We start from the raw sequence: 25,858 nt of genomic DNA on the forward strand, positions 1-25,858 counted from the left end.
CTAACAAAACAAAGAATTCCATCATCTGGTATGGATCTGGTACATTTCTTAAAAGGACCACAAATCAAAGTGTAATTACTACCTCTTTTGGAATTTACTGGCCTCTGTCTTTGGGTTTAGGGAGCTTGAAAGGCAGCGTGGAGCACATGGCTCTAGCTCTCTCCCTGTGGCCAGCCTTAAACAGATTACTGCTAAGTCATCTGACCACTAGGGAGTTTAGTTCAGAGGACGAGCTAAAGTAGAAAAATTATTTGGGAAAGCCACAAAGAAGTAAAATTGCTTGGCCATGGTGCTTATTGAAGATGACGCTTCACCTGAATGAGGGAATTAGTAGTTAACAAGAAAAGGACTAGAAAAGGGGTTTATTGAATTACATTGAAGATTTTTAAAATCTCCTCACTTCTGCTCTTAGTAGGAACATGATAAACAGTTCTTACATTTTAGAAGAGGGCGAGTTGTATTAACATTGATAGAACAGTTAGAGAAGTTGTGGTACAGCTTACATATAGCTGTACCTATACATATAGAAAATCTCATAGTTCTGCCCTTGTCAGATACTTGCAGAGTATTTTGCAGACTTCCCTCCACCTGTTTGTTAAGTGAGGTTAGTCTGTTCGCTTGTTGAAGAGACTTGTGGAGGAAATCATGTGGCATGCTTTAACACTGTCAGCAGCCTGTGACTTCTGTTTTGCCTTTGCCATTAGCCTCTAACCTTCTGCCCGTCTCCTCTTTCTTCATTTACCCATTTTGTGTTTGTGGCAAGTATTTTAAATGTACCACTAAATAATATCTTTGAAATGTGGCATTGCTTATTAACCCAGATGCCCACGTGTATCTTAATTCGGAGGGATGGTGCCTTGGAGAACCCGTGCTGCAAAAGTTTAGTCTCTTTCTTGAATGGATATGTTGGATATTTTATTTTGTTCAAAGTTTGAGTCAAAAGTTTTAGAATCATCTATATTTCTCCCACAAACAGGTTTTGGCCGTCAGTACTTGAAAACAGTTCTCTGGCTGGCATCCTGGATCAAGGGGCAGTCTGTTTCCAGGGAACCTAAAATATTTAACAGTAAAGATGATGCTAAAACCAAAGAAAAGTAATTTTTCTTATCTGCATGGCCAGTCACTGACTACATGCCTAGTTACTCATGTCATTCACAGAAGCGACTCATGTCATTCACAGAAGCTTTAACATGCAGCCTTGGGTCCTCGGGTAGGGTGAATGGGGGGTAGGTTTTTTTGTTTGTTTAGGGGTGGCTTTTTGACCTTTTTAAAAACTTGAGTTGAAAATTATTTTTTGCACTGTATGTTTAACAATGCCCTTGACTAGGCATCTAAGATATTAACCAGCTTCAGCAGATTATGCGTCTGACGGGAACACCCCCCGCTTATCTCATTAACAGGATGCCAAGCCATGAGGTGAGAACAAAGAGACTGTACAGGGATGTCGCACTGAGAAGCCACGTTCTCATTTTATTGCCACTGTATAACCAACAGTTTTTAACATCACTGGATGCTTGCATGTGCCTGGAGGCCTGCCTATGTGCTATTGCAAGATGTTGACTTTTGGGATAAAATGTCATCCAGTCTTGTGAGATTGGGGATATAATTAGTAAGCTTGTAAATGGAAACTTGTTATTTTTATATTTGGTTTTGTGAATTTAGTGCTCGTGAGGCGGTTTCTTTCTAGGTGCTATGCCTGTAGCTAGGGTGTGCTACTATCATGACCTTTATCAGAAGGGTAGTTAACTGAAGTCTATTAGCATGCTTTCTAATTCATCCACTTTTTTAATGACCAAAAGAGAATTCTTTATTTAAAAACAAAACAAAACAAAACTGAAATATCCAGTACTAATACATACTATATTTAAAAGAAAATACACAAATAATATAAAATAAATACAAACACTTTGGTACAGTTAGGTACCTTCTTTATTCTTAACTACTTAGTCTAACTCTTGTTTTATTATCAGAGGTCATTGGGGCACTTCTTTCTTTCTAAGATACCCTTAATATTTTGGGGAACCGGGTTGGCATCACAGAGGGCCCCTCCCAGCAACTTTGTTTCTACTTTGGCTATATTCAGGTCATCTGTTGATTTATCTTTATTAAAGGGATGACTGTTCTCTGAATGAGATAATTGTCTCTTACCTGTTTTCCCTTCATCTTTTTATTTACATGTTCAAGTAGAAGGGGATTACAGCCATTTATATATTCAATTCCTACAACTGTCTTTTCAAATCAGAAAGATTCTCAGTTGCTTTTCAAAGCAGACCTTTCCTCCTGACTCCACATGCAATCATTAAGAAGGTGAAGGCTGGGCGTGGTGGCGTGCATCTGCAATTCTCAGCACTTTGGAAGCTGAGATGGTAGGATCACTTGAGCCCAGGAGTTTGAGACCATCCTGGGCAACACAGCAATACTGCAGGTCTACAAAAAAATTTAAAAATTACGGCATGATAGCACACGCCTGCAGTCTCAGCTACTTGGGAAGCTGAGGCAGGAGGGTTGCTTGAGTCAGAAGTTTGAGGCTATAGTGAGCTGTGATTGTGCCAGTGATCTCCAGCGTAGGCAACAGAACAGAGACTGTCTCTCTAAAAAATTCTTTTTAATAAATAAGGTGAACTTGCCCAAGCAACCAGATTTTGTTTTTGTTTTTGTTTTAAGACAGGATCTCACTCTGTCACCCCAGCTGGAGTGCAGTGGCACAATCTTAGCTCACTGGAACCTCCACCTCCTGTGCTCAAGCTTCCTGGGCTCCATCTCCCTGCTCAAGTGATCCTCTTACCTCAGCCTCCCAAGTAGCTGGGACCACAGGCATGCGTCACCATGCCTGGCTAATTTTTTGTGTTTTTAGAGACAAGTTTTCACCATGTTACCCAGGCTGGTCTCAAAGTCCTGGGCTCAAGTGATCTGCCCTCCTTGGCCTCCCAAAGTGCTGGGATTACAGGCGTGAGTCACCGTGTCTGGGCAACCAGAACTTTTTACAACCTTGTGTGTGTATGTGTAAACATAAATATACATACATACCTTTACTGTTGGACTGTATTAAAACAGAAATTTTAAAAAGGTGGTTAAGACAGACAGCAGACTTTGCTTTTCTCTGAAGGTGATAGTGGGATAGCAGATAATGTTTCTTGAACTCTCACTTGGAACCAAGTACTGTGTTAAGAAAGTACTAGGTTTGTTATCTCTAATCTTCACTCAAACCCTGTGAGGTAGGACTGTTATATTAAGTTTATATTAACTTTTTTGTTACCAGTGTTACTTTGTTAGCAAGGGTTAATATTGATGTCCTTTGATGTGCTAAGAGTACCTACTGAAGTTAGCACTATCAAAAGACTGCTGGTCCAAGACTTACTTTGGGAATACCAACCCTTCTAACAATTTTAGCTTTTTGAGAAGGCTGTCTCAGAAAGGGCTACTTCTTACATATCTCGGCCTCAGTTTTTAAACTTCTCATCCTGTGATCAGAAAGCCGATGAAAGAGAATTTGATTGATGAGTATTCTCGTTCACTTGAAATGCAACTGTGAGAGATAGCAGGAATAAAGAAGGTGATGATCATAACTAGGAAGTTAGGATGGCAGTAAGGGAGAAGTTTTATCAAAGACAGTTACAAACATTGGAGTTAGTGGACTTTGTCAGTTAACACTCGTTCCTTAGCAGGACCAAGATTCTTTCTTTGAGAGAAGTAACATTATTGAACAAAGTAATTCTGAAAACCCTTGTTTTTTCAGGCAAGAAACTATATTCAGTCTTTGACGCAGATGCCGAAGATGAACTTTGCGAATGTATTTATTGGTGCCAATCCCCTGGGTAAGTTGACAATATCCTCACCTCATGGATATTGAATTGGTTATGATATAAATTGGGGATATGAAGAAGAGTTTCTCCTTTTGACCAAATAAAGTACCACTAGTTGAATCTTGGAAGGTGATAAATATGGCTTTTATTATCTATTTGTGTTGTCAGATTTTTTTTTAATTACATGAGATGCTTATATGTTTAAATGATCACAGACCTTGGGGTCGGGGGAATGAGCAGGTACAGTGGAGAAAGGAGAGAAAGTAATAGGAATGTTGAGATAAAGGATTGGAGAGGCAGGAAGAAGCAGATACAGAAGAAAGCTGTAGCTTGTTCACAACTACTGTGGATTCATGGTGTCCCTGAGTGGAGGACAAAAACCACTGAAGTGCAGGTGGGTGTTTAGAGGACCCACCCAGGAACTCCCTGCAGGGTGCTCTGCTCTATCGGTAGCTGCCGTTGCTACAGATCCTGTCATCTTCCACACACATGAACTTTTCCCCTCCCTTATTCTTTCTCTGCCCCTCAGAGGTGTAACTATCCTCTCCTCTTTGTGGAGCTTATTTGCTACCTAAACTTAAAGAAATGGCTTCATATGCCTTCAAGATCCTTGGCAGAGGGAAGTGATGGTGGCAGTTGAAGATATGTGTTGCCTTGGCTAAAAATGCAATTGCTTTATTATTATTATTATTGTTATTATTTTTTTGGGTAGTGTCAGGGTCTCAGTCTGTTACCCAGGCTAGAGTACAGTGGCACAGTCATGGCTCACTGCAGGCTTAAACTCCTGGGCTCCAGTGATCCTCCTGCCTCAGCCTCCCACATAGCTAGGACTACAGGCATGCATCCCCATGCCTGGCTAATTTTTTAAAGAATTATTTGTAGAGACAGGGTCTCACCATCTACTAATCTTTGTCTCCTGGGCTCATGTAATCTGCCCACCTCAACTTCCAAAAGTGCTGGGATTCAGATGTGAGCCACCATGCCTGGCTGACTATATTCTTTGAAGGGGAGGACTGATGTGTGCTTCAGATGGTCCCTGAAAGCGGCTTTGCCTGAGCCTCATTCCCTGACTCTAGAAGAGGGCAGTGGACAGTGCTGTTTAATGGTAGACACAGAAAGATCAGACCAGGAACTCCCTACAATAGGGAAGGGAGCTATGCTATGATAACGAGTATAATCCACCTTCTCACTTTTCTTAAGATTGTATTGCAAAAAACTAGCCGGGCGCAGTGGCGGGCGCTTGTAGTCCCAGCTACTCGGGAGGCTGAGGCAGGAGAATGGCGTAAACCCGGGAGGCAGAGCTTGCAGTGAGCTGAGATCCGGCCACTGCACTCCAGCCTGGGCTACAGAGCGAGACTCCGTCTCAAAAAAAAAAAAAAAAGATTGTATTGCGTGGTATGTTTTAAAATCTCACTGCATTTCTTTGCATCTGTGGGGGTCCTGTGTCTTAAGGGTCTTGGCAGCTATGCTTCAGGTTTAGTTTTATCTTTTTGAGGGCCGACAGCCATGCTGACTTCTTTAGAAGCTGGGGTGAAGGCTAGGTGATTTTACCTTTTTAAGTATTTCATCCATAGTGGTTATGGAGAGGAATTTTAGTGTCGCAGTGATAATTCTTACAATAGCAGAGATGCTCATGCTCTTTGAAGTATTGGGCAGTTGTGGATGAGTTCGTGTCAGCCTTGGAGACGGAGAGTATGTCATATCTCAGCTGGGTTGCTCTCCTGCCCAAGGATGAATCCACAGTCTCATCAGGGGTAGGTACAATTCTACTGAGATTGGTTTAGGTTTGCATCTGCCCTGGCATGGTCTAATTGACTTTGTATGATTTATTTGAGCTGAGAAGCTCTCTTTGAGCCTTAAGTACTACAGGATGTTGGGAAAAGATGTTGTGTTCTTTCTTTTTTTTTTTTTTTTTTTTTTTTGAGACGGAGTCTTGCTCTGTCGCCCAGGCTGTAGTGCAGTGGCACGATCTTGGCTCATTACAAGCTCCGCCTCCTGGGTTCAAGTGATTCTTCTGTCTCAGCCTCCCAAGTAGCTGCGACAGCAAGCGTGTGCCACCACGCCTGGCTAATTTTTTGTATCTTTAGTAGAGACTGGGTTTCACCGTGTTAGCCAGGATGGTCTCAATCTCCTGACCTCGTGATCTGCCCGCCTCGGCCTCCCAAAGTGCTGGGATTACAGGTGTGAGCCACTGCACCCGGCCCGTTGTGTTCTTTCTTGTCTGTCATTCTGTTCTGAATTTGTCCAGAACAGCCCTAAGCCCTAAGTTTTAAACAGGGCAGTACTCACTGACACCCTCTTAACGGACTCAGAAAGATCTGTTAATTCATTTTTTAGTGGGAGAGGGGAGATATTTGTGTTCCAGCAGCTTATTTAGGTCACATAGCTCCTGATAGGTCTTCCCATTCTTTGAAATCATGACGTTGAAACCGCCAAAAGAACTAGATACCACTTTGCTAATGAGTTGAAAGGAGGCTTTGGTCCATCTGGTGCTCAGCACTGTACTTCTCAGCATTTAAACGTGCCTTACAGCCCATTGCCAAACAGTGATGTCATATAATGAGGTTCCCCTTGCCGGGCAGATGGAGTGCAGTGTTACTGTCACAAGCTCATGCCCAGCATATTAACTGAGCAGGAACATGCCAGCAATATAAATATTAACAGCTCTGTTTCGTCAGCCACTGACTTTGTTTCACTGCTATTCCCAAAACATGAATTAAAACTTAAATTACCCCCTTGATGTTAGTGTATATATTTATCTGTCAAGATTTTTTTTTTTTAAAGAAGTAGCATCTCACTCTGTCACCCAGGTTGGAGTACAGTGGCACAGTCATGGCTCACTAAAACCTCAAGCTCTTGCATTTAAGTGATCCTTCCTCTTCCCTATCCCAAGTAGCTGAGACTACAGGCGCATAACACCATGCCCAGCTAATAATATCTTTGAGGAATCTTTTTCTTGCCCCTGACCTTATTGGTTATAAGAACATGGTAGTTTTTACCCTAGGGGTAATAGAGACTTGTCATATAATCTGTGTTCAATTATAAAATCAACAGCTGATAAGGTTTCTTTTTCTAAGAAGAGAAGACCATCAGAAGAATATATGTATATATAATCCAGGCATTCACCTAGTACTGTACTGTAAAGTGTAAACTAATGAACTTGAATTGACACATGAATATTCACTTTGTTTCTGTATCCCCCTGAAGCCCATATTTCTCCAGTGGATTACTCTGGAATTCAAGCTGTAGGACAGGGGTGTTTTACAGCCTCCAGTATACACAGCAGTCGATCTCCATAGAAAGCTGTCCTCTTCACTATTTACCCCCACCTGCTCCACATTTAAGAAGTAATTTGCAAAGTCTCAAAAGCCTATTTCACCACAGTGATAACTGGTTATATGGCAGTATTTATCCTCCCAAGTGCTGCCATGCTGAAATACAAAAATACTCATTTGAAATACAGAGTTAGACAAATCACCATTTTGTAACCCCTTATGAAAGAAATAATTGCTTTTGGAAAGGAAACCCAGTGAATGCAAAAAGCCAGAAGTGAAAGGAACGGATATTTATTTGGTACCAAAATATCCCACAGATTACTTGCTTTGGTCAAAGGGGAAACATCTTAACCCAATGATCAATTTTAGTTCATTAGTAGTGGGACAGATGGCCTTAATGCATTATCACGTGCATGGCATCACCTGTATTTTTGCTGAAAATGTTTGACCTGATTCTTACCTAACTTCTGGTTTTTGGGAAGTACAGGGGATAGTGAAAGCAGGGTATAGACACATGACAGCAAAAGAAGCAAAATCAGACACATCCCGAGAAACAGTCATTCTCAGGACAACCAGAGGGTCTCTTCAGATCAGAATCAGGAAAGAACAGGGCTTAGAAGTAAGGAGATTATTCTAGACTAAGGGAGACTAAAGAAATCCAGTTAGTTGCAGTGCATGGCCCCTAATTGAATCCTGGTTTGAACAAACTAGTTCTAAAAGACAACGTTGGAATAATTGGAGAAATTTTAACATGAACTGGATTTTAGATGATATTTAGAAATTATTTGTCAGAGATGATAACAGTATTATGATTATATAGGAAGATGTCTTTGTGTTGAAATATTTGGGGAGGGTAAAGTATCATGTCTATAATTTTATTTTAAAACAGTTCAGAAAAACATATAAATAAATACAAGAATGTTAATTGTTGAATCTGTATGCTGGGCATGTGAGTGTTCACTTTATCCTTGTTTTTACTTTTCTGTTTCTGTATATTTGAAATTTTTCATAGTGAAATTTTTTAAAATAAAATTCCCTTTGATTTTAATACCATGTCTCACCCCCATCACCATGTAAAACCCCCAGTTTATTCACTGTTTGAAGATCAGTTTGATGAATATTTATTTGTCTTATGTTAGTAAATAAACAGCGAAGGGGGACAAAGAACAACAACAACAAACACAAAAAAAACAGTCCTGCCTACCTATTCTAGATTACTGTAGCTGTAGGCTTTTGTTTTTATACAGTTTGACTACACTGGTAGCAGTTTGACATTGACGTTCCACAAAAGCCTGTTCAAACACAATCCTAGTCATTTAAAAAAATTCTTCTTTAGTAACATGTTCTTTAAAAATACAAAATACAGGAGGAGGGTGAGGGTTGAGAAATAACCTGTTGGGTACAATGTTCACTATTTGGTTATTGGGCACACTGGAAGCCCAGTCCCCATCCGTGAGACCCATGTGACAAATGTGCATGCGTACCCCCGAATCAAAAATAAAATAAAACACTTTAAACATACAAAATACAGATACACACACACACGTAAAGGAGAAAAGGGCCAGTATATCCCAGAGTAGGTATTTTTGGAGGAGAATTCTTTGTTTGGATATGAAGGGTCAAAACTATGTTTGCTTAATAAGGCATACTTTTTTGTAACATATTAAAAACTATTTTCCTTCCTGTCTATGGTACTGATAGCTGTCGACTTGCTGGAGAAGATGCTTGTATTGGACTCAGATAAGAGAATTACAGCAGCCCAAGCCCTTGCACATGCCTACTTTGCTCAGTACCACGATCCTGATGATGAACCAGTGGCCGATCCTTATGATCAGTCCTTTGAAAGCAGGGACCTCCTTATAGATGAGTGGAAAAGTAAGTCCTAAGGGTAGGATTAACATCTTGTACCACTAACCGAAAGCGGTGGGAAAAATAAAAACTGAATGGTCATAACTAACTTGCTAAAGCTTGTAGTTGAGGTCTTAATGCAGAATGAATATGTTCTCTGCTGGAAAGTGTTGTAGACAGTGATACTCTCTGGACCTTTGAGATACTTACGTCTGGTCTGGTTTTATGCACAGCCCCTCACATACAGGAGCTTTGCATGGAGATTTGAGGTTTTCAGAGTTATTGCATTTACAACATCTCTCCGAGCTAAGTAAAGAATAGGATATTTTTACAGTTTTACAGTTAGTAGAACTGGGGCAAAGAGAATTTATGTCTTATCAGTTAACTTAGAACTAGTTAGGGACGTAGCCAGGAATGGAACCCGTGTATCCTCTGTCCAGTCCCATATTCTTTCCATAAAACACAAGTTCAGAACTCCAGTTAAATCCAAAGAGCCAAGACCATCTGTTGCCGTAGCTTGTGAGAGTGCTCTTTCATTCTTGAGCACCTCCGTAGAGAGCTTAAGAGGCATTCAGCAATGAAAAACATGAGGAAAAAAAAAAAGGTTCTTTTCTATGTCCCTCGAACTTCTGTGTGATAACGTGCTCCATTAGAATATTACATACAAGCTGTGAGGTAGCCCATCATACCACTACCTGGACAGGGAGGAAGGATCTTGAGTGAAGTCAGAGTGCTCGCCAGCAAAGAGAACAGCCTAAACTCTCACGTCTTACTTTTCCTTCCCGATGTCTAGGCCTGACCTATGATGAAGTCGTCAGCTTTGTGCCACCGCCCCTCGACCAAGAAGAGATGGAGTCCTGAGCACCTGGTTTCTGTTCTGTCGATCCCACTTCACTGTGAGGGGAAGGCCTTTTCACGGGAACTCTCCAAATATCATTCAAGTGCCTCTTGTTGCAGAGATTTCCTCCATGGTGGAAGGGGGTGTGTGTGCGTGTTAGTGTGTGTGCATGTGTGTGTCTGTCTTTGTGGGAAGGTAAGACAATATGAACAAACTATGATCACAGTGACTTTACATGAGGTTGTGGATGCTTCAGGGCAGCCTCCACCTTGCTCTTCTTTCTGAGAGTTGGCTCAGGCAGGCAAGCTGCTGTCTTTTTAGGAATATGTTCAATGCAAAGTAAAAAAATATGAATTGTCCCCAATCCTGGTCATGCTTTTGCCACTTTGGCTTCTCCTGTGACCCCCACCTTGACGGTGGGGCATAGACTTGACAACATCCCACAGTGGCACAAGAGAAGGCCCACACCTTCTGGTTGCTTCAGACCCAACGCTGTCCCTCAGTGATGCGTACAGCCAAAAAGGACCAACCGGCTTCTGTGCACTAGCCTGTGATTAAATTGCTTCGTATGGTTCTCAGATCTTGACAGGTGTATTTGAAACTGTAAATATGTTTGTGCCTTAAAAGGAGAGAAGAAAGTGTAGATAGTTAAAAGACTGCAGCTGCTGAAGTTCTGAGCCGGGCAAGTCGAGAGGGTTGTTGGACGGCTGCTTGTGGGCCCGGAGTAACCAGGTAGCCTTCAGAGGCGGTCATGTGTGCATGTGAGTGCATGCGTATATGTGCGTCTCTCTTTCTCCCTCACCCCCAGGTGTTGCCATTTCTCTGCTTACCCTTCACCTTTGGTGCAGAGGTTTCTTGAATATCTGCCCCAGTAGTCAGAAGCAGGTTCTTGATGTCATGTACTTCCTGTGTACTCTATTTCTAGCAGAGTGAGGATGTGTTTTGCATGTCTTGCTATTTGAGCATGCACAGCTGCTTGTCCTGCTCTCTTCAGGAGGCCCTGGTGTCAGGCAGGTTTGCCAGTGAAGACTTCTTGGGTAGTTTAGATCCCATGTCACCTCAGCTGATATTATGGCAAGTGACATCATCCTCTCTTCAGCCCCTAGTGCTATTCTGTGTTGAACACAATTGATACTTCAGGTGCTTTTGATGTGAAAATCATGAAAAGAGGAACAGATGGATGTACAGCATTTTCATTCATGCCATCTGTTTTCAACCAACTATTTTTGAGGAGTTATCATGGGAAAGATCAGGGCTTTTCCCAGGAATATCCCAAACTTCAGAAACAAGTTATTCTCTTAACTCCCAATAACTAATGCTAAGAAATGCTGAAAATCAAAGTAAAAAATTAAAGCCCATAAGGCCAGAAAACTGCTATCTTCCTCTAAATATGATTACTTTAAAATAAAAAAGTAACAAGGTGTCTTTTCCACTCCTCTATGGAAAAGGGTCTTCTTGGCAGCTTATCATTGACTTCTTGGTTTGGGGAGAAATAAATTTTGTTTCAGAATTTTGTATATTGTAGGAATCCTTTGAAAATGTGATTCCTTTTGATGGGGAGAAAGGGCAAATTATTTTAATATTTTGTATTTTCAACTTTATAAAGATAAAATATCCTCAGGGGTGGAGAAGAGTTGTTTTCATAATTTGCTGAATTTCAGGCATTTTGTTCTACATGAGGACTCGTATATTTAAGCCTTTTGTGTAATAAGAAAGTATAAAGTCACTTCCAGTGTTGGCTGTGTGACAGAATCTTGTATTTGGGCCAAGGTGTTTCCATTTCTCAATCAGTGCAGTGATAAACGTACTCCAGAGGGACCGGGTGGACCCCCGAGTCAACTGGAGCAAGAAGGAAGGAGACAGACTGATGTTGATTCCCTCTTTCAAGGAGAGTGAACGTAAAGGCCGGGACTCTCCCCCTTTCAAGGAGAGTGAACGTAAAGGCCTCATCTCCTTTATTGCAGTTCAAATCCTCACCATCCACAGCAAGATGAATTTTGTCAGCCATGTTTTGGTTGTAAATGCTAGTGTGATTTCCTACAGAAATACTGCTCTGAATATTTTGTAATAAAGGTCTTTGCACATGTGACCACATACGTGTTTAAGGAGGCTGCATGCTCCGGAAGCCTGGACTCTTAAGCTGGAGCTCTCGGAAGAGCTCTTCGGTTTCTGAGCATAATGCTCCCATCTCCTGATTTCTCTGAACAGAAAACAAAAGAGAGAATGAGGGAAATTGCTATTTTATTTGTATCCATGAACTTGGCTGTAATCAGTTATGCCATATAGGATGTCAGACAATACCACTGGTTAAAATAAAGCCTATTTTTCAAATTCAGTGAGTTTCTCAAGTTTATTATATTTTCCTCTTGTTTTTATTTAATGCACAATATGGCATTATATCAATATCCTTTAAACTGTGACCTGGCATACTTGTCTGACAGATCTTAATATTACTTCTAACATTTAGAAAATGTTGATAAAGCTCCTTAGTTGTACATTTTTTGGTGAAGAGTATCCAGGTCTTTGCTGTGGATGGGTAAAGCAAGGAGCAAATGACGAGGTATTAAGCACTGGGGCCTGTCTTATCTACACGCGAAGGTAAGAGTGGCCGAAATGACAGGGCTCAGCAGACTGTGGCCTGAAGGTCAAATCTGGCCCACCACTCGTTTGGTGTAGTCTGCTAAGAATGGCTTTTACATTTTTAAATGGTTGGGAAAGAAAAACAAAAAGAAGTAGTAGTTTTTGTAGCAGGTAAAAAGTAATGTAAAACTTAAATTCCAGTATCCATAAATAAAGTTTTATGAGAACAGAACCATGTTCATCTGTTTATGTATTGTCTGTGGCTGCTTTTGTGCTACAGTGACAGAGGCAAATAGTTGCAGCAGAAACTATACGACCTCCAAAATGTCAACCATTTACCATCTGGCCCTTTAGAGAAGTCTGCTGACCCTTGGCCCAGGGCTACAGTTTTCTCATCTATACAGTGAAGCTCAAGTTTTCTTCATCTTTAACATTCGAGACTATAAGCCATATATTTTTATTATAAAACTGCCAGAGAGAAGGTTGGGTTTGTGTATATATATATGTACATTGTTTGTAAGCTTTTAGGCGAATGTATTTTATGACTGTTTTTCTTAGCTGGCTACGGTCCTTGAAAATACTCTTCAGAATGACTGAATTGCATCACGGGATGAAAGAGCCACAGGGTCTCAGAGCTGATTTCTCAGGGACTTTGCTGATGTGCTTCCTTTCTTGGTGTCCTTGGAGTGACACCCAGTAGGTGTCCCAGGGTGGACCGCGGGGCTCAGCCTGTGAGGATATTGAGAGCTGGGTTTTTGTCTGGGCCCTGGCTGGCAGCGGGGAATGAAGGCAGTGATAGAAGGCAGACCAAGCATAGTCTCCTTTCCATCCCCAGTGACTTCGTAAGGAGGTGAGAGAAAAGGGCCCCGGTTATTACATGGGGTCCTTTAGCTCCTGTAAGAATCAGACAGTTGTAGGGAGTATTTTGCATTCACATACCAGACATGATAGCAGCCTTCCTCCTAGGCTTCTGAGAAGAGGGCCTGCTTAGCCCAAGGAGAGTTGATAACAGAAAAAGCTCCCCTGAAGTGAAACCACTTAAAATGGGGACCAAAATTTCATAGAATGTGGTGGACACTGGGGGTAGGGGAAGCCTGAATGGAACTTTAATCATGAAAATGGAACATAATGATGAAAGCATGTTCATAATTTTAAAGATATATTAATTCTGACAAAGAAGGAAACTAAGTTGTTTTTGAAGTGAAACTGATTTTTGTATCTTACAATAATCTTATTTGGTTTTTGCAACATGATCATAGAAGGAAAGTTTTGCAAAAATATTTGATAGTTTCATCAGTTTTCAGAGTTTCTTAATATTTTGATATTCACATTCTTTTTTATAAGTATCAGTGATCACCTCCTCCACTTTCCTTTTATTGTTAACTGGTCTGAGTCTGTCACCCACACTTTTTAGGGCTTTTGCTTAAGGTTTGAGCAGTTTTCTAGAATTATTCATCAAATCCACCACCATTTGCAAGATTTGTGATTATTGCAATTAAGTTGCATTCTATTTGTGTCATTTGTCATATACTTACAATATAACCATAGAGACTAACAGAAGACCAGAATACAGTGGGCAGGATAAATACTTTGGCTTCAGGTACTTAGGAAGCAAAGAGAGACTAACTTTTTATAAATAGCTCGTTAGTGAATGTTTTCACATGGGGATGACTTTCACTTCTGTATACAATTTGGTAGCTGCAAGGACTTGGTTAATGAATATGCAAATAATAAAGACCCCCTTTTATTTATAATGCAGATATGTTTTAATAATGTACATGCCCTTTGAATTTAGCATTTACACTTCTCAGAAGCCTTTAGCCTGAGCAACATAGCTGGGGACTCTGACTCTACAAAAATTTTGTTTTGATTACCAGGTGTGGTGGCGCATGCATTGTGAGTCCCAGCTGCTTGGGAGGCTGAGGTGGGAGGATTTGAGCCCAGGAGTTCAAGGCTGCAGTAAGCCATAGTTGTGCCACTGCACTCCAACCTGGGTGACATAGTGAGACCCTGTCTCAAAAAAAAAAAAAAGGTCTTAAGTGCACAGCGTAGAATGTTTTCAGTGTCACATTCTTTGTACAGCAAAATACTGGAAGTAACCCACATATCTATGAATAAGGACTTGATTGAATAAGATGGTCATCCGTGCAGTGGAATACCATCCAGCAAGGAGAAAAAGTCAGTGGCAAACTATAGTACCCTGGCCCCCCTTTTTGTTGATAGATAATGCATGGCTAGGAAATGAATATACATTGAACTGTTAGCAACCATCTCTAGGTAGTGGGATTGTGGCCTTTAATTTTTATTTATTTTTTTTTTTTTTTGAGATGGAGTCTTGCTCATTGCCCAGGCTGGAGTGCAACGGCGCAATCTTGGCTCACTGCAAGCTCCGCCTCCTGGGTTCACGCCATTCTCCTGTCTCAGCCTCCTGAGTAGCTGGGACTACAGGCGCCCACCACCACGCCGGCTAATTTTTTGTATTTTTAGCAGAGACGGGGTTTCACTGTGTTAGCCAGGAGAGCCTCGATCTCCTGACCTTGTGATCCGCCCGCCTCAGCCTCCCAAAGTGCTGGGATTACAGGTGTGAGCCACCGCGCCTGGCCAATGGCCTTTACTTTTTATGCTATTTTTGTAATGTATGCCCTTTTTTACACTGAGGGTTTTGTTTTGTGATCAGAAGAAACTTTTTCTTTCTTTTGTTTCTTAATGAGAAAGGTGTTTAAAGTCTATGTGACCTGGAGAACCATTCTCAAATTTCAGTTTTGCCAGGGTAGAGCCCAGCCTTCCAAGGCAGGAGAACAGTTGCTGGAAAGAAACTGCACCCAGCTATTAGGCCTCTGGCAAGCAAAGCTGCACCAGTACTTTGTAGCGGGATTCTCCACCCAGCTGGGAGGATTTGGTGATTTCTTCTTCAGTAGAAGGGTGTATTTTAAGAATCTGAAGCAGGATTTTTCAAGTTTGGCACTATTGACATCTCAGACCAGATAAGTATTTGTTGTGGAAGCTGTTCTGTGCAGTGTAGGGTGTTAGGCAGCATCCCTGGCCTCTACCCACTAATGCCAGTAGCACACATGCTCCCTTCCCCCAGCTGGGATAGCCAGAGATGTCTCCAGATGTTGTTGCCAAATGGCCTCTGGGGAACAAAATCATCCCTGGTTGAAAACCACGAATCTAACACTTCATCCCTCCTAGTCTTGCAGAACACCAAAGCCTCTTTTCTTGGGAAAAAAAAAAAAATTTAACACCCAGTAGCCTGTTGTAACTTGAAGAAGTAGTTTGGCAACCGGGCACGGTGGCTCACGCCTGTAATCCCAGCACTTTGGGAGGCCGAGGTGGGTGAATCACCTGAGGTCAGGAATTTAAAACCAGCCTGGTCAACTTGATGAAACCCTGTCTCTACTAAAAATACAAAAAATTAGCCAAGCTTGGTGGTAGGCGCCTGTAATCCCAGCTACTCAGGAGGCTGAGGCAGGAGAATTGCTTGAACCTGCGAGGCGGAGGTTGCAGTGAGCCGAGATCACACCACGGCACTCCAGCCTGGGCGACAAGAGTGGAATGCCGTTTAAAAAAAAAAAAAAGTAGCTTGACATCTTGGAGGGAAAGTACAAATTGGAAAGGCCTTTTTAGACTCAAAATATTTTTAGGGGAAAAGGAAGATGGTAGCTTAGAAGAAAATATGTTTGGTACTGAATTAAGGTCATTTCTTTAAAAAAAAAAAAAAAAAAACCAGTAGATATAGATGTTGAGTAAATTAAGTTATCCTTTGTTCAGAAGCTCTTTGCCATTATCCACAGACAGAAAATCTGGTAATTAAACTGGGGGTATGACTACAAGATTTTCTTAGACCAGTAATGAAATAACAAGCCTCAATGTGCCTGTTGTGGACACCTAAGATACTGGTTAGTCTGCATCTCACAAGTTGACATTGGACATCGAGGCTGTCTTGTTAGGGGGAGTTTGCAGCCTTCTGCATCTGGGAACCGTTCGTGCCTCTGAAGCCAACTGGGAAAAGAGCTCCTGAGGACAAATGGTCCTGAGGCAGTTTCTGGAAAACCCATTATTGAAGCCATAGGCTGTGGTCTAAGTACTCATAGTCAGTGGGATAATGTTATATTGCAGACCTATTTGAGTAGTTCAGTTAAGTGCTTTGTTTAGAAGTTATTATAAGTTAAGGAAGTAACCTTCAGTTTTGCAACTAAAAATAAAAATTATGCCACCACCATTTGATTGTCAGTTGCAGCAAAAAATAAGATGTAAAACCACAGACCCAGCCTAGATTCTTAACAAAAACCAGTGGTTCTGAACTCTTATCAGATCCATTACCCTTTGCATAACTAATATTTCATAATACCTCTTTTATAATCCTGAGGTGAAATTCATAGATAATTCACACAATTTCAAAGAAAATATAATGATCGGTTGGGCACGGTGGCTCATGCCTGTAATCCCAGCACTTTGGGAGGCCAAGGTGGGCGAATCACAAAGTCAGGAGGTCGAGACCATCCTGGCTAACACAGTGAAACCCCATCTCTACTAAAAAATAAAAAAAAAATTAGCCGAGCATGGTGGAGGGTTCCTATAGTCCCAGCTACTCGGGAGGCTGGGGCAGGAGAATGGCGTGAACCCGGGAGGCGGAGCTTGCAGTGAGCCGAGATTGCACCACTGCACACCAGCCTGGGCGACAGAGCGAGACTTGGTCTCAAAAAAAAAAAAGGAAAATATAATGATCTAATATAAATGACAAAGGAAAAATACTAATACATTTCCATATATAAGTGCTGGCTGGGCATGGTGGCTCGCACCCGTAATCCCAGCACTTTGGGAGGCTGAGGCGGGCAGATCACTTGAGGTTAGTTGTTCAGGACGAGCCTGGCCAACATGGTGAAACCCGGCTCTACAGAAAATTTTTTAAAAGTTAACTGGGGCGGGGCACAGTGGCTCACACCTGTAATCACAGCACTTTGGGAAGCTGAGGCAAGTGGATCACTCGCCAGCCTGGCTAACATGGTGAAACCCTATCTCTACTAAAAATACAAAATTAGTACAAAATAGAAAAATTAGTTAGCTGTGGTGGCGCAGGCCTGGGTCCCAGCTACTCAGGAGGCTGAGGCAGGAAAATTGCTCGAACCTGGGAGGCAGAGGTTGCAGTAAGCCGAGATCGTGCCACTGCACTCCAGCCTGGACAATAGGGTGAGACTCCGTCTCAAAAATAAATAAATAATGAAAAAATAAGAAGTTATCTGGGCATAGTGGCACACACCTGTAGTCCCAGCTACTGAGGAGGCTGAGGCAGGAAGATTGCTTTGCACTCCAGCCTGGGTGACAGAGTGAGACCCTGTCTCAAAAAAAAAAAAAAAAAAAAATGCTCAAGCATAGCTACATAAAAGATACAATAAAGTAGTTAGATGCTTGTACCTATACATAGAATCACCTTGAATATGACAGCTCCACAGGCATACTGATACAGTTGTGTTGTCTTGGCAACTCAAATACCATGGCTGACTGCCGTCAGTCATGATTTTTCTGAAACTGGTAAGCAACTCTTCGGAAAATTTAAAAAAAAACAATTAGAATTTTTTTTTTTTTTTTTGGACAGGGTCTCAGTCTGTTGCCCAGCCTGGAGAACTTTTTGATTTATGCAGTTGTGATCCTGGGAAATTTAAGTATATTAATATGCAGAAAAGTATTTGTTTTATATGTAAAACCAAGTTACAGTCTAGGCTCAGATAACCATAAATAGTTTTTTCCACCTTCATGAATGTTCAGCAGGATGTTTGTCGTGTGAAGCAATTCTTGTTAAGAATCCCACTCTGCACAGTGGCCCTTGCATGCTCAAATAGCAGTAATACTCCTGATCAGTATGATAGCCAAAATGGCCCGAGAGATTTCAGTGCACCCGCTGAGAACTGCTGACAGACCAAATGACCCTGGGACACCTGGAGTCCTAAGAAGTGAAACCTCCACAATGCAGGACAGACCTGGCTCCCTATTGTCTTCCTTCTTCTTTCACCTCCTTCCCCCTACTTTCCTTACCTCCCTACTAAAAAGTAGTTATTTTAATGAACTGTTACTGTATGTTAGGCAATTTACATTCTTGCATATTCTATACAAGTAATGTCTCTTTCTCAGTCACGTTACAACTGAGGCTAGATTCAACAGACTCTCCTGGTATCAACATTGAAAGACTCCTGGTTCCAAAGTTTTACAGCATTGGTGTTAGACACACCTCTTTTGGTTTTTTGAAAGAAAATTTAAAAAAAAATTAATTCAGCGTAATTTCCATAAGGACTCTCTGGCTGCTGCTGGCCAAACTGGGGAGGAGTCCCTGGCAGCCACAGCCAGGCACTTGGTGCCTTATCTCATTCAGCACACACTGGGTCTCTCTCACTAGTCCCAGCCCCCTTGCCCTCGCTTCTCAGCTGGGATAGAAATGCACCTCCAGTCCTCTGAAGAGGAACTACCTTTTCCCTCTTTCAGCCAAAAGGTCTTAAGCCAGCACTCGCTTTGTATGTCCTAGAAGATTAACGTGCTTCCCTCTGACTGTCCTCTATAGCACTGCTCTAATGGGACAAGGTCATTGTGTGCTCTTGCTCTCTCTCCTGGTCTTTGTGCATGATAGTCCCTCTCTCTAGAACCCTCTCCTCCTCCTCATTCCTCTGAGCTAATGTATTCGTTCTTCTGTTCAGCCTTGACATCACTCGCTCTGTAAATCCCTGACCATTCCCAAGCTTGGATTAGGTGTGTCATCTGCGTGCACACTGTAATCTTCTGGAATGATCAGTGGTGGCACTGGTCACACTGCTTTATCATTGCTTGCTGTTTGTACCACCTGCTCAAAAAGGAAAAACATATAAAGGTTAGGGATACAGACTCTGGAACCTTTGATGGGACTAAGTAATTTGCCCAAGATTGTACCAATAGTAGAGAGTGGGGCTGTTCAAATCGCAGCCCTGCTGTCTCCTATTGGTATGATCTTGGGCAAATTACTCAATCTCTCAGAGTCTGTCTTGTAGGGTTGTGAGGACTAAATGGGTTAAGATATGAAAAGCCCTGAGCATAACAGAAAATGCTAAATACTGGCTTAAGGCTGCATGTCATCGAGGACAGATCATGTCTTATTCACTATGGTGTCCCTTTCACCTAGCTTGGTACCTGGCACACAGTAGGCATTCAGTCCTTATTGACCGAGTCAGTAAATGACTATCGGCTTTTAATCCCTTGCAGATCGCCTTGTCTTTTGCTTCCTGTCTTTACAATCAATAGTCTTTAGAAGCAAAGATCATCTAAAGAAAGAAACCAAATATGTATGGGTTATCTGCCTTGCCTAAGAAATGGTGCTGTGTGGAATTTCCTTGTTTAAAAAGAGACACGTGTTAGAAAAATTGGCTTCTGATTCTCTTTGTTATGCCTTGCTGTGTAATTTAAGTTGGATGCACAGCAATTTAATGAATTAGAACAAGAACCAAAAGATTATTGGAAGTGGCTGATGGCCATAATCTAGATAATTCCTACTGTGTCCCCATCCATCTGCCACTTTAAAATGAAAATAGCAAGGAAAAAGAAAGAGAATTGGAAGGCATTATGGTTTCTTGCACCCTCATTCAGCCATTCTACAAATTTCTATTAGGTACCTTCCATCTGTCAGGCACTGGAATATGGGAAAGAATAAAAGTCAAATTCCTGTCCCCATGGAATTGTTCGTTGCTTTCATGGGAGAAGGCAGTGGTAAACAATGACCGTACCATCTCGCTGGCACCCCTAGAACAGAACCTCTAAGCACCTGTTGCTGGAGGCCATTTCTGGGCCGGTGCACCTTTGATCCGCCTCCCTGGCACTCAACGGACAGACAGTAGAATTTCTCGTGGTGTCCAGGGCTGCGTGTCCTCTTGGGTTACCTCGACCTCATCAGCTGGCTCCACTGTGTGTTTCCAGTGTGAGGTGTGAGGTCACCATCCACTGCCATTACACGAAGACCCATTTCCCCTGGACCATTGCTCAAGTGTGACAGAGCTGATTGTCCTGTATGAAACTCAGCCACTCACAGCTCTGCCCAGTGAGACAGGCAACGACTCTCTGATCATGGTTGCTGACGCAGTGCTTGTGGTGGGGAGTGTCCCTATCTGGAGGCACAGCCAAGTGGCTGCTGTGCCCTCAACAAGCCCCACCCTGCTTCACGGTGAGGAAACAGCCCCCACTCAACCAGTCCTGTCCCCAGCCTGCAGTTGAGTCAGGTGCCCCCACAAGTGTTTATGTAACTTGTGCTGATCATACTAGGGTCAAAGCACTTACCACATTACTTTGTCTAACTATTATTCTTTCATGACACAAAACATATTTATTGTTGAAAATGTTTAAATGTAGGTGAGTAACATCTATTATCCCACTACCTGGAAACAATAGCTGTTGACAGATTGGTGTAACTCCTGGAAATTTTCCTAAATCTGGAAAAATACATTGCTTTTAAAACTCATTATTATTCAGTGATCTGTGTCAAATGATGTTCAAACAGCTGGATAGCCACTTTCCTCCTTCAGCCACAATCATTTCCAGACAGATCAAAGATTTAAATGGAGAAAGGCTTTCAAAGCATGTCCCAAAACCTAGAAATCATGCAGGAAAAGGCAAATGAATTTGCTCATACAGAAACTGTAGAGTTTTCATACATTGGTGTCCATTTGGCAGGATTCAGTAAGGGCAGAAGCTGTACATAGCTGCAGTGCTAGGTAATTATTCTAGAACTTTCTAGAAGCGTTCTCATATGTCCACAAGGAACAGAGTACAGAGACTTTTCACTCAACATCATTTGTAATAGCAGAAAGAAATGGGAACAAACCTCAAACTCCATCAATCGGGGAATAGGAAATACACTGCAGCATGTATTCATACAATGAAATACTAAACAACAGTGAAGACAAATGAACTAGAATGATTCCCCACCACCACCCCAGACCCCTGATTTTGTCTCTGTCCCAGGAACAATAGGCAATGTCTGGAAACATTTTTAGTTGTCACACTTGGAGGTGAGGGTGGTGAGTAATAGTGGGCAGAGGCCAGGGATGCTGCTGAACATTTTGCAATGCACAGGACGGCCCCCACAGCAAGGAATTATCCAGCAAAAACGTGTCAGCAGTGCCGAGGTTGAGAAACTGAGAGATGACTCAACATCTTGGCAGATCTCACCAACAACCTTAAGTGAAAAAGGAGGCTACAAAACGATCTATCTGACATCGTTTACAGATGCATACATACACCGTAAAACTAAAAGCAGAAAATAATAATAAACACCAACTTGTAGAGGGGTCACCTCTAGGGAGGGAGAGGGCATGGAATCAGAGAGGGGCATGAAAGGGCTTCGGCTGTCAATAGCCAGACAGCTTAGGTTCTAATGCCGGTTCCACCACTGACAATGTATAACCTCCGCAGGTTGCTTAATCATTCAGGGCCTTAGTTGTCACATCTGTAAAATGGGATGACATTGGTAATAGTGCCTTCTTCACAGGATTGTGGTGAGGGTTAAATTCGTTACCAACGTAGAGCACTTAGAACAGTGTGTGGCTCATAGTAAGAACTATATGTTTTTGTCACCATTTTCATCATGATGATGAGTATCTATGATGTTCTATTTCTAAAATATCAGAAGTGAATATGGCATGTGTGTGAAACAGCTCAGCGTTCTGCCTTGACAAGGACCTTCACTCCTCCTGCCACCCCCACCGGCCGAGTGAATTTCAGCCTCAGCACTTACTCTGTATCTGTTAAGGCAGGCCATCCCAAACATTCTCTCCAAATCCGAGACAACTTATCCAAGCACTGTGTTTCCTTTTCCTCTCCCCCCACCCCGACGCCCCCATGATGCTGGAAACTTCTCTTTATTGATACAGATGATGAGCAATGCGGTGACAAGTGTGTGTCCCTCGGCTGTTTCAAATTGATGGCTATGGGATTACCAGGATTAACAAGGTGCACATTTTGACACTTCGGCAGCATTGCCAAATGGTTCTCCTAAAAGCTTGCCCCAGTTTACACTCCCACCTGCCAACAAGTGTTGTTACTGTTTCCTGTTGCCACCCTCACTAGGATAGGAGCTTCTTGACGCAGACTGTGACATTTGTCTGTGTATTCTTAATGTCTTGAGAGGTGCCTGGCAAAATTTGGTTGAATGGATTAAGGCTTTACCTTAATCACCAAGTAGGTAAGGAGGATAGAGAAAAATAAGACACTCATGCCCTCAAGAACTTACAATTTAGGTTTGTTTGAAAGTTAGCTGAGAATTCCAAGTCTATGGGCGCTGGTGAGAGTGGCCTGGCAAAGCCAGCCCAGGAAGAGCTGCTGAGCAGGTTGTAAGGAACAAGGACTCCCCCCAGTCCTTGGCAAAGCAGAGGAATGGCGTTCCAGACAGGCCACAGACAGCTCAAGCAAAGTCGTGGTGACGGGGATGAGGAAGGTGCGCTTGCGGATGGCTAGAATGGAGGTTGCCTGGGCACAGACATCTTGGAGGATCTGATTAGCAAGAAAGGCAGGGCCCGTCCAGATGGGGGCAAGCCTTGTCCAACTGACTAAAAAGTTTAATCTTTATCCTGGAGGCCACTGAGAGCTACCAGGGGTGGGGCGTTACGGGGAGGCAAGGCTGCTCTGAAACAGGAAGCTTAATCACAGCTGGGCTGCCGCTGGCTGCCTGTCACACGGGAGCTGTGCTGCCCTCAAGCTGCCCACCTGGAGCACCCGCTTTCCAGGTGACCAAAGCTGGATCCGGATGCCCCCTGGCTTAGGAAGGGCAGCCCTGGGCAAGTGTGAGGGAGTGAAGACCAGGCCTGAGAAGCAGGGAGAAGCTATTTGTCAGGGAAGTGTAGTCACCAGGATCAGGGGCAAGCTGGTGGCTTCCTCTCCACAGCCCCTTACTCATCTCTGTCACCACACCTGTGCTCGGGCTGACAGTGACAGTGGTGTGCTGGAGCTGTCTCACTGTGACTCTTAGTTTTTTAGAGACAGGGTCTCGCAATGTTCTTTCTACTTAATTTTATTTCTTAGGAAAGATTGGCCCTTCACATGCATCATCCAGCACAGCTAAGCATAGTGGTTACCAGCACTGACCCTGGGCAAGACTGCCTGGGCTTCACTCCCAGCTCTAGTACTTACTAGCTGTGTGTCCCTTGGGCAAGTCACTCCACCTCTCTGTGCCTCATTGTTATACATAAAATGGGGGGTACTGTTAACCCATCTCAGAGAGTCCTTAGGAGGATTAAGTTACATGTATGTAAAACTCATAACTTTTGCCAAGTAATTAGTGCTCTTTCCATTTTTATTAAATGCATATAAAAGAAAATGAATGTATCCAGAGAGGCAGTCTGACTTACCTGAGGTCACATAGAGACAGAGCTGGAATCAGAGCCCGAACCTCTGCCATGGCAGGTAGCCCTGCTAGTCTTGTTTGGGGTCATCTGCCCCTGACCAGGGTCCATAGGGCTTCTGGGGAGGATCTATGTGTCCTGACATTGGATAGTTTACTTAGAAGGGGTGGAGCAGGGAGACCCCGTGGCCTCTGCCTGCGACAGGCAGGTTGTCGAGGTGGCCTCCAGGGTGCACAGCCTCCCCCGCCTGAGGCAGGCCGCACACAGAAGTCCAGGCAGGACCTGACCCCATTACTGCGGTTTGTCAGGTCAGTAGAGCAGAGACTGCCCCAGGCACGAAGGCGAGTTGGGCCTGCATATCAGCTGCACACAGACAGAGATGCGGCGATAACAAGGCTGCTGGAGATAAGGCCCTGCTACATTTCTGCTGTTCAGCCAGTCAGCGGCCGCCAGGCACTCTTCTAGGTACTTGGAATTCAGTGATGAACAAAATAGACAAAGCCCCTACCCTCGCCAACCTCATGACATTCTATTGGAGGGGGGCAGACGATAAACAGGTACACAGGGCTTGAAGGACATGAGGCCAGGTAAGGCAGGTGAGCATGGCTTGTAATGAGGAGGTCGGGGGGACCTCAGAGGAGGTGACACATGAGCAGTCCTGAAGGACCAGAGGGACCACCACTCACAGTGCTGCAACCTGGCATGTGTTGCTTCAGTAAACCCTCCTGGTGTCCCTGGCTATGCAAGTGACATTCTCCCATCTTACTGATGAGGAAGCTCAGAGACATGCACTCACCTGTAGCCACAAATGGAGGCGTGAGATTCAGACTCAGCCCCGTCTCCCAGAACTCAGCTACCTCTCCACCGGCTCACAGGAGTACAAGCACGCTTCCAGAATGTGGACGTCATGAAGCCTGTGGGGGGGAAGCAGGTGGTGTGCAATGGGGGTCATGGGGAGAGGGGGATATGCACAGGGTTAGTGGGGTGAGCGGATCTAGAGTTCACTCAGGAACGCCTCCTTGTAGACCTGAGTTTAGAGTTAAGCTTGGAAAGAAGGAAGGGAGGGAGAGAGGGAGGGAGGGAGGGAAAGAGGAAGGAAGGAGGGGCGGACAATTCCATAGGGAGAGGATCTGGCTCATGCAGAGCTTCAGCGGGAGTGGTGAGGAGGGCTGTCCGCAGGGAGGAACCTGCTTTGGAGTGGACATTTGGTGCAAATTCATGGCAAGAGAAGAGGCTTCAGATTCAGGTTGTACACTCTGGTTCTTTCACCACCATTCGAAGGTCCAGCCTCATGCTAGGACCTTGGGGGCCCCACGAGGATGAGGCCTCTAGGCCTTGCCTCAGGGAGCAAGGGAAGAACACAGCAAAGTCAGAAACATCCTAGGACAGATTGTATCAGACGGAACAGTGACCACACATCCCAGATACCCACCCCATGGCAGGCTAGCCAGGCGCATTCCCCTACTATTGCTTACTCCGTCCCACCATGTGGGTCTTCAAGCCACATCTTCCTCCTGTCGGTAGTACCCAGAAGAGACACAAAACTCCTTGGTTCGTTCAGTCACTAAGTATTTACTGAGCAGCTACAATGGGCCAGGCACAGTGCCAGGGGGCTCAGCAGTGGCCAGAATACTGCCCTCGCCCTTACAGAGTCATTGTCCAGTGGTGGAGAGGGACATGTCACTGGAGACAATGCAGATTAATTAATATGCTGAATGCTACCAAGGACAAGGCCGAGATCAAACGGAGCGGAGGCCTGGGCACCAGACCTTCCCCCAGCCACATCTTTGTAGGGTGGAGTGGAGGGGGCTGACCTGTGGGCTGGGTGCAGGGAGGCAGGCCTTTGGGGTGGAGTGGAAAGGGAAGTGTGGACCGGACGGTGTGGGGAGGGAGGTGTGAAGAGGAGAAGCCTGTCATCCGAAACCCAGAAGACTGGCTGAGAGGTGCTCGATTCACAGAGCTGTCCCCACCCCCGTCTTCCACCAGGGGGTGCTAAAGCTGAGGGCGGGGAGAGAGGAGGAGGTGCAGGAGGTGCGGGGGAGGGTGCCTTTTCTTCCCTTCCTCCCTCCCCCCCTCCCTCCCTCCCTCCCTCCCTCCTTCCCTTCCTTCCTTCCTTCCTTCCTTCCTTCCTTCCTTCCTTCCTTCCTTCCTTCCTTCCTTCCTTCC

General features: G+C 43.7%; 1 protein-coding gene across 4 annotated transcripts in view; it reads left to right on the forward strand.

The window, feature by feature from the left end:
• MAPK14 (mitogen-activated protein kinase 14) overlaps positions 1-12,097 on the forward strand; it is an 85,746-nt gene extending 73,649 nt beyond the window's left edge. For 2 of the 4 annotated variants that reach the window (XM_025382408.1, XM_025382411.1), the window contains 3 exons: positions 3,737-3,815; positions 8,780-8,953; positions 9,720-12,097. In XM_025382408.1, the coding sequence (XP_025238193.1) occupies positions 3,737-3,815; positions 8,780-8,953; positions 9,720-9,787 (321 nt within the window). In that variant the 3' untranslated portion in view covers positions 9,788-12,097. Of the gene's footprint in view, positions 1-1,336; positions 1,417-3,736; positions 3,816-8,779; positions 8,954-9,719 lie in introns of all 4 variants that reach the window. The other 2 variants (XM_025382409.1, XM_025382410.1) reach the window with 2 other exon arrangements.
• The last annotated feature ends 13,761 nt before the right edge of the window (positions 12,098-25,858 follow it).

Source organism: Theropithecus gelada, chromosome 4, assembly GCF_003255815.1.
Source record: "Theropithecus gelada isolate Dixy chromosome 4, Tgel_1.0, whole genome shotgun sequence".
Taxonomy (NCBI): domain Eukaryota; kingdom Metazoa; phylum Chordata; class Mammalia; order Primates; family Cercopithecidae; genus Theropithecus; species Theropithecus gelada.